Source organism: Buceros rhinoceros, unplaced genomic scaffold (assembly GCF_000710305.1).
Source record: "Buceros rhinoceros silvestris isolate BGI_N320 unplaced genomic scaffold, ASM71030v1 scaffold31761, whole genome shotgun sequence".
Taxonomy (NCBI): Eukaryota; Metazoa; Chordata; class Aves; order Bucerotiformes; family Bucerotidae; genus Buceros; species Buceros rhinoceros.
In genome coordinates this window covers 3,707-20,014 of record NW_010394252.1, presented here as the reverse complement: position 1 = coordinate 20,014, position 16,308 = coordinate 3,707, and the positions used below count along the sequence as shown (strand labels likewise).

The 16,308-nt window shown below is 36.3% G+C and overlaps 2 protein-coding genes across 2 annotated transcripts in view; one reads left to right on the top strand and one right to left on the bottom strand.

The window, feature by feature from the left end:
- The first annotated feature begins 889 nt into the window (after window positions 1–889).
- GIMD1 (GIMAP family P-loop NTPase domain containing 1) lies at window positions 890–4,197 on the top strand. Its single transcript, XM_010145181.1, has 2 exons — window positions 890–1,282; window positions 3,925–4,197. The coding sequence occupies exons 1-2, from the start codon at window positions 890–892 to the stop codon at window positions 4,195–4,197; spliced, it is 666 nt and encodes a 221-aa protein (XP_010143483.1).
- Window positions 4,198–5,986: 1,789 nt separating this feature from the next.
- The window catches only part of LOC104501380 (aminoacyl tRNA synthase complex-interacting multifunctional protein 1-like), a 12,935-nt gene continuing 2,613 nt past the window's right edge, over window positions 5,987–16,308 (bottom strand). Inside the window, exons 2-3 of the mRNA XM_010145180.1 lie at window positions 12,980–13,148; window positions 5,987–6,223 (exon numbers count right to left, since the gene is read on the bottom strand). Coding sequence (XP_010143482.1) covers window positions 6,057–6,223; window positions 12,980–13,148 — 336 coding nt within the window. The 3' untranslated portion in view covers window positions 5,987–6,056. The remainder of the gene's footprint in view (window positions 6,224–12,979; window positions 13,149–16,308) is intronic.

Sequence of the window (16,308 nt, the reverse complement as noted above, 5' to 3'; positions counted from 1 at the left end):
CAACTATAGTAACTGGAAATGATACTTGCCCATCTCCTCTCTTGATCCACCAGTCTATGCTTTTTTTTTCCAGTAACTGTGCCACAGAAGTTTGTACACTGTAAATTTCAAAAGCCTCAATTTCATATGGGGATAGAACCTGCAGCATTGGCTATTTCAGCTCTTTTTTTTTTTTTTTTATGAAGACATACTCCTTACATTTACCTGTATCAGAAAGCCCTTTCAGATTATTGTATGTTTCAACTTCAGGGGTGGCTGATGAGAAATACATTCTACACCATCCTCTGTTGTGTAAAAGTGCTCCTTTAAAAGCTACTTCTCCCTGACTACACATTTATTTCCTAAAAAAAAGAAGAGTCACTGCCTGAAACATGGTCACTTAATAACAGCAGCACATATTTGTCACCACTCTCTTCTTCCACCCATAGATCTCCTTTTCATAACATACTTTCCCTGCATACTAATGCTGTTTTCCACAGTTGTTTCCCAACTCCTCCCTTCTCTGTAGCTTCTCCTTAGCTTTATCTGCTTTACTTATTCCTAAACCTCTTCTCACATCTGATTCTTTCCCAGCTCCCCAGTTTCTGCCAGTGTAGGAGCACAGACTGTTAGGTTGCTCTTGAACCTGTGACACCTTCTATGGGGTCTTATTTCCAAGCAGCAGTCAGGGAAGGACAACAAAGATCCATCCTTGGATGAGACAGAGGTGTACGTGCTGTACTGATATTTATCTACACTACTCACTCCTTAAAACGTTTCAGGCAGGGAAGGACACTAAAAAGACATTGAATTTTGCAAATTTTGCTGTATTTTTTTCCTAAGTTACCTGAAACAGCTCACGTTATTTGTTCTTCACTTAGTGATTTGTTTGTGGCTAAAAGCACAGACAATGGCAGACAGCGAAGAGATGACCATCAACCTTGTTGTCTTTGGAAGAACTCAGACTGGCAAAAGCGCTGTTGGGAACAGCCTGCTGGGCAGCTCAGACTTTGACAGTCATTGGTCCCCAAGCTCTGTGACTACACGCTGCAGGCTTGCACGCAGCTGCTGCATTTCGGGGATTTTACGAAGAAATGGCCACGAGCTATCTCTCCGAGTTCAAGTGCTCGACACTCCAAGCTACCCTCACAGTGGTCTAAGCAAAGAGCAGGTGAAACACACAGTGAGATCAGCCCTGGCTCACCACTTTGGGAAGGAAGGCCTGCACCTAGCTCTCTTGGTCCTGAGGGCTGACTTGCCTCTGTGTCCAGATGAAAGTGATCACGCAATTCAGTTCATCCAGGTAACAAAAATAAACAGAAGTCTCTGTCCTAACAGTAACTCCTTTGCCTTCAGGTGACGATAAGGAAGAACTGACTGCAAAAGTGCAATAGAAAAGTGCAGCTGAAAACTAGAACACATCCCAGTCAGCAGCTGAAACAGGCCATTCACAACTCCACACCATACACCACAGTTTACCATCCTAAAACGGAGACCTTAGAAAAGAGAGGCAAGAACTGCTCTCTTTCGTACGTGGGCTCAGCACAAAGGAATTCAGGAGCCAAATTTACCTCTGAAATAAAGCTTTTCTCCCAGAAATTATAGTTACTGCTTTATTGTGACAAATCTAGCTTCTTGAAGAGAAACACTATTTAAAGCAAGCAGAAGTCAGGTTACCTGACTGTCCTGCACTCTGTATAGGACCAAAGTAGAGAGCAACAAGTCCAAAAATCCCACAGAGTCTGACTGACCTGGGGAAGGATGCTCAGCTCTTTCTTGCACTGTCACTACTGCTGCATCTGTTCAAGAGAAAATAACTAGAAATTTCCCATAAATTCACTCTAGCTAAGTAAAAGTTTCTGGCATAACTGACTAGAAGTATTTTGAAGCTCCTGGGGGAAAGGTTTTTGGTTGGTTTTTTTCTTTTGGCTGGTTGGGGTTTTTTGTTGGTTTTTTTTTTTTTAAATAAGTAGGAAAGATGTGGGGAAAGACACTAAAAGGGGATTGTTTTCTTTTCAGTTGATTTCTCATTACCATGCATACATATCTTTGGAGAATAAAAAAAAAAAAAGGCTATTAACCAGATAGATAAAGATACCAGACGGTTTATCTGATCAGATAACCAGGTTTGTACAATTTACGAAGAAATTGTTATTTCCAAAGTCTGCACATTACACTTTGCATCTGCCTAACACTATTAACTTCCTGTAAATCTTTATAACTGGAAGGGACTTCCTGGTCCATTAAGTCTTATCACCTCTTGTAACTGATATTATCTGAATATATAACACATACGTATCTAAATATATAACACATATGTAGCTAAAATACACTAGTATATAAATACATAGATATAAAAATAGCTTTCAAAATGTGCTTGATTTCCTCTCCTGTTCTTTCTGATTACACTCTATTGGTAGGTTACTTGTCACTTTTCTGATAGTTTGAGAGCTGGTTCTAATTTCACCATTCTCACTCATTGTCAATTAATGTGTATTTGTTCTGGATCAATGTTCTGGATCAATTCCATGTAAGCATTAAAGCATGAGATGCCACCATGCCTTTTCTATCCACCTTTAAAACCCCTACTGGAAAGGAAATAGAAGTACTGTGAAAGCGACACTTCTGTTTGATCATTACAACTGGCTCTCAGCTTACATAAGATCATTATAAAAAATTATTTTCCTCTTAAAAGAAGTTGTGATTTCATCAGTCACAAACAAACAGGGCAGGACAGCTGCCTGGGTGCTGGGAATATGAACAGTAATAGCTGTATTTCAGTATGTCATTCAAGAGGATATTAGCATGAACACTACCTTTAGCAGTCAGGAGTTTCCACAATGATCCTCTGCAAATTAGGGATGGTGTATCATCATTTCAGAAAACGACTATGGGCATTAAATCTCTGTGGATTTTTTTTATTTCAAGAACATAGCCTAATGAACTGAGAGAGTGGCAGAAACTGACTTCAGAACTAATGTTAGTATTGACTTGAGTCCTCAGCAAATCGAGGCACTATCCTCTCTCCACAACTGATTACCCAACACTTCCTTAGACAGCTTATGCCAAAATTTTGTACAAATTTAAATTTTTTTCATCCCTTGCATCTAAAACATTAATCACCATAAACACCCCAGGTTTTGTAACTCTGCTTATAAGTAGAAAGATAGCCTTTAAAGTAGTTTTATACACCCTGGTACTTAGGTTACGGAGTTAAGATCACTGCAAAGTGGACTTTACTACCAAAGCAGGATTCTTGGGTCACGCAAGAATTAGCATGATTGTACTAAAGTCATAATTTCATTTACATCTGTAAATGAAAAACCAATCTCTTATTCATGTTAATGTTTTCTGTACTCACTGACAAAAAAAGCAGCTTGTTTTCTCCATTCCCCTCCATCAGATGAACTACAGCAGTTAAACTCTGTCCATTCGCTTAGGTTGATGCATTTGATTTGTGTTTGTCCCGAATTGCTGAGAATAGCTCAATTTTATGAGATACAGCTGGAATTGCAGTTGGTGTTACACAGAAAGTCATAATTTATTTTTTTCAATGCAAGGTGATTTTTTTTAAAAAAAAATGTCAAAGAGCTGTAAGAAACACTGACATGTGGTAACTACTGATGTTAAACTAACGTGGGACATAGCTAAACAACCATTTTTCCTTATTTACATAGACATTTTTTAATGGGAGAAATTCTATTAACATCTGTGGTAAGATAACAGAGAACTGCTAGTACTGCATGACCATATATTTCCACTGAAAGTGGATGTCAGTGTCTTGGGAAGGTGAAAAACCCCAGAAATTTCAGCAACTCAGATAGAATAGCCTGGATTACTGCCAGGGAAAGAACATGTAACTGGTCTGTTAATGCATAAGTACATGAGGTGGGAGGGGGGAAAAGGAACAAGAGATAACTATTTAAGATTTGGTTTTCATTACAGGAACTTCTGGGTCCCACATGGAAGGATTTCACTGCAGTTCTACTTACTCATGCAGACAAGGCAGAAGAGGCTGGATTCAGTGAGGAAGCTTATTTGCACAGTGCCTCAAATACCTTGTTGTCACTTTTGAGTTCAGTACAGCATAAATACATTTTCCTAGACAACCAGAAGAGCATAATTAAAGAAGAAAGAGCTAAAATCTTAAGAAAGCTCTTGCATTTTATAAGACAAAATAATTACCAAGTGCTTCTACTTAAACACAGCAAAGAATAAAATTGGCTTTCAGGTGCTCATTTGTCTGTTTTCTGTGGTAGGTAACATTTAATAGAAATAAGAGTAGAAGCCATCAAGTGGAAAATTTCACATTCATACCAAATACCTTTGAACACACAGTAGAAATACCTCTTGAGAGTACCAAACTACTTGCCCTTCATAAAGTGCCTCACACTACAGCATCCAGAATCCTAGCTTCAACCACAAATCACGTTCCTAACATGCATGTAGTCACAAATGAGATTTTACGCTACACCAGACTGTATATTGCAGTTCATACGGAACACAGATCTGGAAGAAAAAAAAAAATGTAGAAAATGCATGAGTCCAGACTGTAAGGGAGCCTCTTTGCTCAATTTTTCGAAGCTTTCCGAAGTTCCTCTGAATTCCAAAGTTTGTAAAGAGCTTTCCAGTGTTAAAACCTAAGGTTTATCTACTGTAAAGGTTTTTCCTTACCTTGATTCAGGATTAGTTAGAAATGAGATTTTGAACTTCAAGAATTTTGTTTAATAAGACATTATTGGATATGTAATTTACAAGACAGATAAAATAGCTCCCACGTGCCTAACGCTATTCAGCATGTTTAAAAGAATTATTGCTTATTTCCAGCTGCATGAAAAATTAACACAGTTTATAGGCACATATAAAACTCATTCAAAAGAGAAATCCGTTCATCTCTTTTACTCCTGTTCCTTTTAATTTTATACCATTAATATTTTGTTTTCTATTTCAGTTTACTGGATGAATTCAAAGCCTGCAAAATTCAGAGTGATTAAGTTGTTTTATTTCAGTGGTTAAAGAAAGTGGTTACTGTTTCAGTGGTTAGACAGTAACCAGTTAATTAAATGTCACATATCAAAATACCTCATATATAGTTACTTAAAAGGTTTATTGGAAATTGAACTAAAATAGTTATTTTCAGATTATTAAAAGGTAGGAATTAAAAGTATTATATTATTTGAGGCTATTGTCATAGCAGTCATGACTACTTGTACTACTTTATTATGGAATAATAATAACTGTAAAAACTGAAGCAGCTGTTTCTCTTACAACCAATGCGTGTTTTTCTAAAACATCACTACATAAATCTACATTAAAAATAATAATTTTAATATTTTTGTAATTTTTTTTTTTAGTATTTGACTAGCTGTGGCAATCTATTTGCTATTCATTCCTTCTCAGTGCTATCTATCATTTGGAAGGAAATATCTAGGTGGACTAGGTAAACAACTACTTTAGCAAAGTGACAGCTTTGGTCTTTCTGACTTTGTAACAGCTTAAATGTGGGACATGACAGTTTGTCTATTTATATATCTTATCCATAAAGGGCCATAGTTTAATCTTCCTATTACAATTGTCTGCAGACTACTGAGACACAGCCAAGAACAAAGTGGCAGAGACTTATATCTAAAAACTGCTAGGTGGCTAGAAGAATGAAGATGATGGTGGTCTTCACTGACCAACTGCTACTCCTGCACCTCTTGAAGAGCAGTTACCACTCAAGGACACAGCAGAAAATTTTCCTTATTGAGAAACTATTGCCTCAGAGTCTCTACACTTTTTAGCCATCCAGAAAATACGCTTGCCTGCCTGTAGCTCTACCGTGAACAACCCTTGACAATTAAGTCTTGAGTACTGAGTGGTTAACAACGACATTTACCCTCAGGAATGGTAAGCATGGTGAATGAGTGAATTGTGAAAATGCTGGAGGTGTAACGCATTCTGTAGCTCTGGAAGAGGAGTCAGACAAAAAAAAAGATATGAGCCATGCATTTCAAGGGGTGATATATTCATGTTTTTTATTGTGCTTGCACTACTTTCCATTTCAACATCTGAAAAAGCTTCTCATAGCCATTTACTTATTTAATTCCGCTGTTTGCCATTGTCTCTGCCCTGCAGACTCCTTTCCCTTTCACTTCAAATGGAACTCCTTTGTATGTAGCAACACACTGGTCATCGGTATGAAGATCAGGTTGGATTTGCTCCCAAATCTTCTTCTTGGGATTAAGTTCCGTCTCAGGATCTCCTGTTTCAAAACAAAGAATAACCTAATATGACACAACACAGCAGGCAAAGCAACTGCTCTAAGTATGCGCACATGCGAGAGACAGCCCTCACAGCATCACTGCACACACTTTTAAGGGGCGGGGGGGGAGGGGGAAATTAGGTACAATTCCCAAAATGAAAACTTTAATCAGAATTAGGGATTGTCTAGGAAAAATCTCTCTCAAAATGATGATCTTTCAGAGGAAAAAAGGTTGCAAGTAAAAGACAACAAACACTGTCGAAAGGAAGAAATCAAACCATTGCTAGTTGTTAGTTTACAAAATTTACTACAGACAAAAAGGATTCTTAAGAAGCAAGCAGATGTGGACCACAGAAAAACACTACTCACCAAGGCACAGGTTTGTCAGCATCTTAAGGTTAGAAACTAATGAATTTTTATAAGCAATTAAGTGAATTTGGCAGGTGCCCTTACAGTTGATAAATATTGAACATAGACAAGAATAGCCCCAAATTAATACACTGATATATCATTTTAGCATCAAGTTTTAACACTGTTCTGCAACTTTTTGTACTATTTGATGACAAGCTCTGGTGCCTAAAATGATAGAAGATTTAGAGGTCACCTTGTGTTTCAGCAGTTACTGCCTCAGTTCCCTGTTTTATGTTTATACCTTGATAAGCTACCTAAGCCCTAGAGGTGTTGACAATGTGACTACATTAACTAGCTGACTACGGATTTCTAACGACCACAGAAGACAGGTTTCTTCTACTAATGCTCTGAAAGTACTGTTAACAAATTACATAAAATAGTGAAGTATTTCAGAGTGATATTTCTCCTGTTTTTAAATGGCATGAAATGCAAAGTATAGGAACAAAACAACTAAGCTAAATAAGCGCTCTTGTTGTAAAGATACTGAATAAACTGCCGCCTGCTGACATAATCTAGATAAAGCAAGTCAACCAACTCACTGTACAATTATTTCTGTTCATAGGTCAAGTAAATTTAATCTCTTAATTCTAATACAATGCAGATTTTCTTAAAGAAAGATTTCATTTTAAAAGTTATTTAATCATAATGCTGTCAGGTGCTCTTGACCTCCTGCGTGTAGCACAGACAGGACAAATAAACCACAAGACTTGTTTTAAATATAATTACAGCACATATAAATTATGAAAGGGAACCCACATTATTTCACTGTGGACACTATATATGTATTTTTACTTGCTTGGAGAGACATACTGGCCCTATTCTGCCCAAACTATTAAAATCTTAATGTCCAGAACAAGGAGGAATCAAAAAAACAAATCCTAGTAAACATATCCTTACTGAGATGTTCTCAGAGAAGTTACGAGTTCCGAAAGGAAAATTAGGAGTTCTCCAAGCGACCGGAGTGTCAGGTGCTATCATCTTCCACTACTCACCATCTCCAAAGGTTCAAAAAGAAAAACTATAAGCCTACGGAGATTTTAACGTACATGTTCCTGGTAGCTGCCTGAAATTCATTACTGCGTGGTGTATTCCTGGCTGGCTGACCGAAAAGTGGTTAAAAGAACTACTCTCATTCCAGTCTGCCGTATTGGTTTTCTCCTTTAACTGTTTTCAATGGTTCAACTTACTCCCGTACTCAATGAGTGCAGAAGTAAGTTACTTCTGCCTATAGATGGGTCTAACTTCCATAGCTTCTATATCTGTAACTGTGCAAGAGAAGCAGACCAGGCCAGACTCTGTTAAATAGGCTAGCCTGCCAGAGCAACATTCAATAATGCAGTTACAGTTAATATTTAAAAGAAAAATCAGTAATACCAGTAATAAATTAAACATTTAGAGATAATTGTGCCTTGATGCTCAATGCCCAAGTTCACAAACACAGACTTCGATTTAGACCAAAGGGAATGCATATGACCTAATAAAATCATCAAACAGAATGCTAAAGGACCCATTGTGCATTTTCTTCCCCTCCCTCAAATATAAAAAGCAAGTAATTTTTTTCAGCAAGAAAAAATCTTGACTCAGTGTAAAAAACACACTTTGGATGTTAATAAGTTTCTCTGGAATCCTGCATCAAGCTCCCTTGGGATCTGTGGCGAGTTCATATTAGATTAGCATAGGCAGCATTTTTAAGTACTGTCAGAACTCGAGGCTGTGCATTTTCCTATGACTTCTCATCGCATTCTTCTCAGAAAATATTCTTTAGAAGGGTTTCTATAAATAAAATAACTTTAGACTTGTAATGGTTTAAAGAGCTTTCCACTCTGACACAGAAAGGGGTCCCAAATTTTGTTTAACATGTCATTCAGTCTAACAGTTTAAATATTACAAAAGGAATTCTCATAATAAGCAAGAAACCTCTCCACTTTGCAACAGCTCGATACAATGAAAGGAAAGCATCCATACACCAAAGTTTAATTAAAGAAGCCTATTAAATACAGACTAACCACTGTATTCCAGTTTTAGCACCTATTTTTTTTTTTTCAAGTGATAGTTATTAACTAAATTGCCAGGGATTCTTAGACCACAATGATTATTTAATTATATAACTTAAATAACAGATCTGTGGTTCCTGTGACATTTCTGCACTGAAGAGTTCCAGCAAAGCATCAGTTATAGAGCTATTATAAAGAATATTTCAGTCAGCTGTGAAAACTCCATGAATTATTGCTGTCTTACAGCAATTACTGTGTAGAAGGGTATAATATTTACAGACATGTGCTGGAATAATTTTTCTATGACTTACAAATCCTTTTCCACTGAAGGCAGACAGAAATTTGGTAGAGTTTCTAATACAAAAAAAGCCCAACAGATATGGAAGATTCATGTATTGCAGTACAAATTGGTGTTAAACTTCTCCTAAGGGCATTAGCACCAAACAAACAAACAAAAAAGTACACTCCTCCAGACAGCAGCATTCCTTATCAAATGACTCCTCTGACACTCAAAGATGCTTTTGGGAAAACTCCCAAGTTCCTACAGAAAAAAGTTCTGTTCGTTTGAATCAAGATACCACTTGTTTACTTTGAGTAAAATGACCACGGAAAATTAGCCTGTATGTCATTAATATTTTGCACGGTAGAAAGAGAAGTCTTAAAAATAACTTGATTCCAAGCTGCTTGATAGACAGCTGTGTGCGTTTTAGAGTTACTTTATTGTTGTTGCTGCCGCTTCTGTTGCTTCATAGGCTTTCACACTTCAAACTAAAATAAGATCCAGCTGTCCCTTCTATTTTAATTTCAAGGACTCAAACTGAATCTTTAAGCTTTAAAATTACTTTTTAAAAAAAAAAAATCAGAATATAAATGGTTACAATTAAGCACTGAAATTAAATGACATCTGACATAGCAAGTATTCTACGCTCAGTGAAGTGCCAGATTGCCTTTGAGGAGAAAGCAGCTACGAAGCATGTGGCTTGAAAAAAGGCGAGTAGAAGATACAGATGTAGAATAATTAAGAAACAACTCTCCAGTGGTGCAGTAAATTTCCTCCCATCAGAAGTAATTAAAAAACCACCCAAAAAACATAAAGAAAACCAAACACTCGTTTCAAAAACAAAAGAATAAAAAAACCCCAAACCATGAAAAGAAATCTGGTCGAGGGACAGAGGGTGGAATCAAACCAACCAAAGGCTGTAAATCACTTGGACAAGCAGGTGTCAATAATTCTAGTCTCTAGCTAAAAGAAATTTAAAAAAAAGGCAAACCAAAACCTACCAATTAACAGTATTAATATCTTAGTTTACAAAGGCAATACAGAAAAGACAAGAACCACTAAAGTTACAGCAGCAGATGTCAATTTTTTAAGTCTCTATCCATCAATGCTTTTTTGCTTGCTTTTTCCTACTCACTTCAAGATAATAAAATCACAAGGCTTACAATTCTCTAAAGCAAGTTTTACACAACTAGGAGATACATCACTCTACTTTGCACTATTAAGCATTAGGTATATTTTCAAAGTCAATGATTAGCTTTGATCTCATGTGTACTATTTTCTCTAAGCAGCTATTTATGAAACATCAGGGAACAGCTGCCGTATTTCATACTATACAATCTATAGCCCTGGATATATATGCTTTTCAAAGATGTTGTAAAAGCCTTCATTCGGCACTTATTGGAGCTCCAAGTCTTTGGCTCCCTTTCAGAAGGAAATTGATACAAAAACCTGTATCACAGGCTGCAAATCATAACTTTAGAACTAGTACAACTTTTAAACCATCTTAACCTTCACTCTGTTTCTTCAGAATCAAAATGTCAACAAAATATCTGTACGTCTTAACATCTGGGAACAGTTTTAAAACAAATGTTTCTATAACTGATTTGCTCTAGGAAAAGCTATTTACAACTGTAAAAAACCTGCAGTCAAACAGTTTAATTATTTTGATAAAACTTAACTCATTAGTCACGTGCAAGAATAAAGAACTGACTAACAGAGAAAAGCACTGCTACCAGCTCTTACATTATTTTCAAATGCCAGGCATATGAAGCTACTTGAGATACAAGTTCGGAGGAAGGTTTTCTTTGACAAAAACAAACAAAAGACCCTCTACCTTTCAAAAAAGCCACATACCCAGGCTGACTTATACATCATTTTGCAGGGCTTATGCACTAGAAGTGTTTACTCTACAGCTCGATGCTTTCTTGCACATCCATGTGCACAACAGAAAGCAGTATGCGTGTATCTTGCATGTAACAGATGTTACACATCCAACAATTGATCTTTCTTTAGTCATGAATATGTGAGGTCATGAGCAAGTAGTCCTACACCGTAGTCAATGCAATTGTTGAAGCCTTTCAGATTTCAGTACAGTTTACCTGTTCTGCATCTTCATCTAGCAAGCTTAGTACATTTCTAATACAGAAACCTAAAAATGAAGAAAAATGCTGCAAGACTGATACCCTTCTTAATTATTTTCGGGGCATTAAATCACAGCAAACCGAGCTTTTATCCTGTTTCAAAAACACCTAGATAGTCCATTGCTTCATTTATCATATGCCAACCAAAATATGTACTTTTTAGAGCATCACAGTTTAAATCATGACAAGTATAAAACTATCTATATACATATACACATTACACTTCTGAAAGCTATTTCATGATAACGTTTAAGCCTTCAGCTTGTAAAGAAGCTAATAAATAAAAACACTGCTGTACAGCTATAAATTGTCAGAGGTGCAATAGCTTAAAAATGTTAATATGTTTCTATGTAGAAAACAGAAGGTTAATGCTGTTTTCTCACATGAAAGCCAACCTGACCAACAAATGATGAATGCTTTGTTGCTAAATATAGACACATAGAACTTCACCCTACATGGGAAATACTGGGAGTTAGGCCACTTTTTGTTAAGAGTGATCTAGTCATCCTGACCAGAAGACCACTGTTCATCAAGAACTCAGTGATCAACGTAACAGTTGACCTGAGGTGGTTTGGGGCCGTGCTTTGCTGCACAAATTCCTGGGGTGCAGGAAACTTAGCCAGTTGATTCTATCTGTGAAGCCTGCTGTTAGCTCCCCCTTGTTACCAGTAACTAAGCCACCCAGCGCATCCTCACGTTCATGGAACAGTGCACCTAAGTTCTCATGCAAGCTTCCTTTCTGTTTGACAGTCAAAATGAATGAGGAAATACAACAACAGCTCAAATGACCAAAAGAGGGGAATTTCTTCTACGGACAGGGAGTGCACAGCATGCTGCGTAAGGATCAGAGGCCTGTGTGATGATGTGTGATCAGAAGCCTGTGTGAACTTGGGGTTCCCACTATCTGCACGATGCAAGGTTATTGATATTATTCTCTCCTTTCAGCGTCAGCTCTAATATATAGAATTTTAAATATTGTACAGTCTGAGTGTCTGTCTTATGAGGTGATTGACCAGCACCTCCTGATGAAAGACACTTAAAACCATGACAGAGATTAACAGTGCTAAAAAAAAACAGCAACAGGAGAAGCTGAATCTCACTGCATCCCTTTCAGCCTGTGATAACAAGAAACTGGCATTTGAGCAGGAAGGAGGCATTCACTAACATGCTACATCTGTGATACTTCCTTCGGTTCCCAGTATGCAGGGTCAAAAACTAATTATTTTCTTAGATGAGAGGAGGGTGGATGAAGTGGGAAAATGGATGAAGATCATCTTTTGAGAAAGTTTATTATCTTCTAAAGAAAAAAAAGTACAGCTTTATTGATTTAATTAAGTGGGAAAAAGTCCAATGCCTGACTTTGAAGACCCCAAAAAAGTAATTTCCTCCCAAGTAAACTAAAAATCCCTGGTTACTTTTTTTATTAGTATAAGTTCCCTTCATAAATAGGAGATTTCTACCCCCTCTAATGCTCACCCTTCCTCCTCCTCCACAAAAAAAAGCCTCAAGTTCTGACACTTTCATTATGGGGAGGAGCTGGAATCATCACTTATCCTGAGACATTGGGAAAGACACTTCACATTTACTTATTGTAACTTGCAAAGTGCAAATACATTTGTCCATACGTTTCAAAAGCAGAAATACTTATTGGGACTTAAAGAAAGTGGGCAATTTCATATTAAAGTACTACACAACTTTTTCAACTTAACAGTTATTTCCCTGTATTTTCCAGTTTTGGGCAGGTGGTTAAGTATTTTCAATCCTATATTTACACAATCTTAGCATGCTAATAATAAAGAAGTTTGAATACAACTAATTCAGAAAATTTCAATTAAAAAATGCGACTAACTTTAAAACGCTGTTTATTGACTTAAACACTGAGGTCACCTTGGCACACCTCTTTCCTCTCATTTTCCAAATACCTACTTACCAGGAAAACCTTCAAAAGTAATTCTATCTCCAGGTACTGCCCCAGGTGGGGGAGCCAGAATTTCTACTTTTTCTGGTGAGCTGGCACACATCACCATAGCTTGTGATACTACTCCTCTCATTTTTGCAGGCTTCAAGTTACAGAGTAGTATTGCCATCCGATTCTGCATCTTGGAGGAGGAAAACAGAACGATGTGATTACTTAAATGCCACTTAAATGCTTTGGGAGACTCTAATTATTTCATTATAACAAAAGAATTACAAGGAAGAGACCTTAATATGGATGAAACACAGAGCAACAAGTTTAATGTCTGCATGCCCGTAACAACTAACATAATAAATAAACCACTGAAAAGTTGACCAAAGAATAATGTGAGTAAATGCTGAGTTTTGACATGCTTATTATGGAAATACACAATGCACAATTTAGAAATCCAGAAACCTGGCAATGCATTTCACCCACATTCCACCTTTAATCATCCTAGATCATCACACTTCAGTTCACTTTCGATATGGCACTATTAACCAAACAATCTCCATTTAATAAGAATAATAAAACCAACCAAACAAAAAAACACTCTATAAATTAGGCTAGCTCATAGATAAAAATTTCAAAGTGTGTACTGAAAGCATTCACATGATTAGCTACCTTGATTCTTAAATTTTAGCTTATTTAAGCCAAATGCTTTGAATTTTTTTTAACCACTGAAAATGGCTGTATATACTGTGCACTGCAATTTCTTAGAGCAAAACTGTAAAACTAGGTTTCTTCCTTTGTTTTTTATTTTACCAGAAATCATAGTAGTAAACAAGAGAAAACATACTTCGTCAGGGAAAACTGTCACACTTTAGCCTAAAAAAAAAAGCCATGTTTTCAAACTGAATAAAAATGAAACTCAGAACATTAACGGACAGAGAGAAAGTAAGAAAGCCTTAATTCCCATAGTCCTAGTGCACATATATATACATCCATATTTAGAGATTTCAGGTTTTGTGCATTACAATATAAGCTTTAAACAAAACTGCAGGATTAATATTTAAGTAAATTCATATGATCAATATTACCAAATACCGCATATTTTCTATGTAGAACATCTTAAAAAGCAAAAAGACAGATCTACAAAATGAAGCAGTTACAATGAAAAGCTGATCTTGCATAAGTTTCAAGGCAGTTCACTGACTGAAAATGTGGTAAGTTTATTGCTATTGATATAAATCACCCAAAACACAAGAAATGGCTGCAAGATGTCAGTGACTCTAAAATGCAAGTTGTAGACATTATCTAACACCGAATAACAATTAGGAAATGCATATACAGAAAAAAGAAACAGAATTTTTGCATTTGATACTCAACTTGAGTTCTGGCCAAATGGAAAAAATTCCAGAGTATTGCTTTTTTTATTACAGATTACACAACTTCTAAAATCAGACTGCATTAATAAAGAAATTGAGATCATTATCAAGCTAACAGGAAAGAAAACCAAATTAGCATCACATCATTCCTTTCTCTCCATCACAGTGGCCCAAATGTTTATACATATTGCATGAGAATTCTGTAGGAGAGGTTGATTACTATTACAAAATTAAGAAGTATTTATCAACATTTCAAACACACACATTATCCCATCACTTTTACTAGGAAGCATGTTTAAGTGCTTTTGAAAAACTTCTCTATTACTAAGATATGTGCATTGATTTAACAAAAAAACTATAAGAAACCCCACAAGGTTAAAAAAGTGTTTTTATAAAACAGAAAGAAAAACCCACCCCAAGATGAACAGTGAAAACCAGAACATTGCTACTTCCAGGTTGGTTTTTTTTTGTTATTATAAAAGGCTCAATTTTTAAACTTCTTCAAATAAATGACAATTCCCTAGATATAGGGTAAAAAAGAAACAAGAAGTAAATAATTACTTCATAATAATGCAGACGTTTTTTATGGAAGGGACTCACTGCAATGTTTTCAGAAAGCAGAGCTTGAATTACAATAGTAACTCCCTCTGTATTCATCTATAATAAGCACAAAAAAAAAATTGTTTACGAACCATCAGGGAATCTAAGGTTCTGCTATCATGTGTCTGCAATGGCCTTAGATCTCTTTACAGTAAACAATAAATAAAACCCCGAAATGTGTCAGCTGCAATGAGTCAGATCCAGTAATTCTACTGACGGCCCCTCTCTGTAACCCCATAAATCTAGTTTTTCAAAAGTAAAAATAAGTCAGGGAGTTTCCTGACAGATAGATAAGATTGGGCAGAAATAAAGAAGAAAAAAAGGGGAGCAATCTGACTCCTTTTCCCAGTATGTGAAAAGTTCTATCAGAAACACAGGGTGTTACTGAAAAGCAGCTGAAGGTGACACAGATAGACAGTAAGTGCATTTTTCCTTCTGAATAGTTCTTATTATTCAGTAAAGCAAATTCTGTTTAAGAGCAATAGGGCAAATCTCTGCACTTAAAAAGACATAACAAGAAGTCTGTGCCTACAGGGAACTGATAAGGCTTTGACATCTCAGGAGGTGTTTGATACATAAGAGCTGAGAATAAGCAAAGGAAATTCAAAGGCTATCTCCTTGAAACAGTATCAACCTCAGCTGGCCTTTCAAAGAGCCAATCCCTTTGTTTCAGAAATCCAGGAACTTCAAAACTGACAACTCAACTAGTGAGAAACTGATTTAGTTAACAGCAAAAAACGTTAGTTGTTACAGTTTCTATGGTTGGACACACAGTTACTTCACATTCAGAATAAAACAATGCATTTTCCCAACACATTGACAGAATGAAGCAGGGCAGTGGGAAGAAATAAAGCAAAAAACAAAAACAAGTTAACCCTGTAATTTACCATATAGACAAATCAAGACCTTATTCTTGAAGCACTAATGTTAAATTGCTCTTTTTCTTAGATAGTCCTTGTTACATGCATAAGTGATGATCAACTAACTAACCCTTTATATCTCAAAATCAGATATCACGACAGACTGCAACAGCTAGTGAATGACAAAATCAACATGTTGAGTGCTTTTAAACCAGAGTGAGCTGTAATGCCAACAGCAAGAAAAGGCGCTCCTCTATTACATGCTTGCCTGGATCTTAAGGTTTTCAGCAAACACAATTTACAAGTCATAAGCTTTGTTACATAGGTATTTTTGTTTGTTTCATATCTGAAAATAAACACAGTAGCATTTAATATTGCCTTGAAGCATAATGCAACATAAGCAAAGGGAAAAAAATCCTGGTGTCCTTTAAGAAAAATAACTTATATTACACTGAATGTGTCAGTAAGTTTACAGTCATGCTGTAGTCACTGTTCTTCAGGATTTAGTTTTCCCTAC

Coding starts and splice junctions, on each gene's coding strand:
- GIMD1 (XM_010145181.1), top strand. CDS start 890: ATGGCAGACAGCGAAGAGATGACCATCAACCTTGTTGTCTTTGGAAGA. Junction 1,283..3,924: donor ACGCAATTCAGTTCATCCAG/GTAACAAAAATA, acceptor TTTTCATTACAG/GAACTTCTGGGTCCCACATG.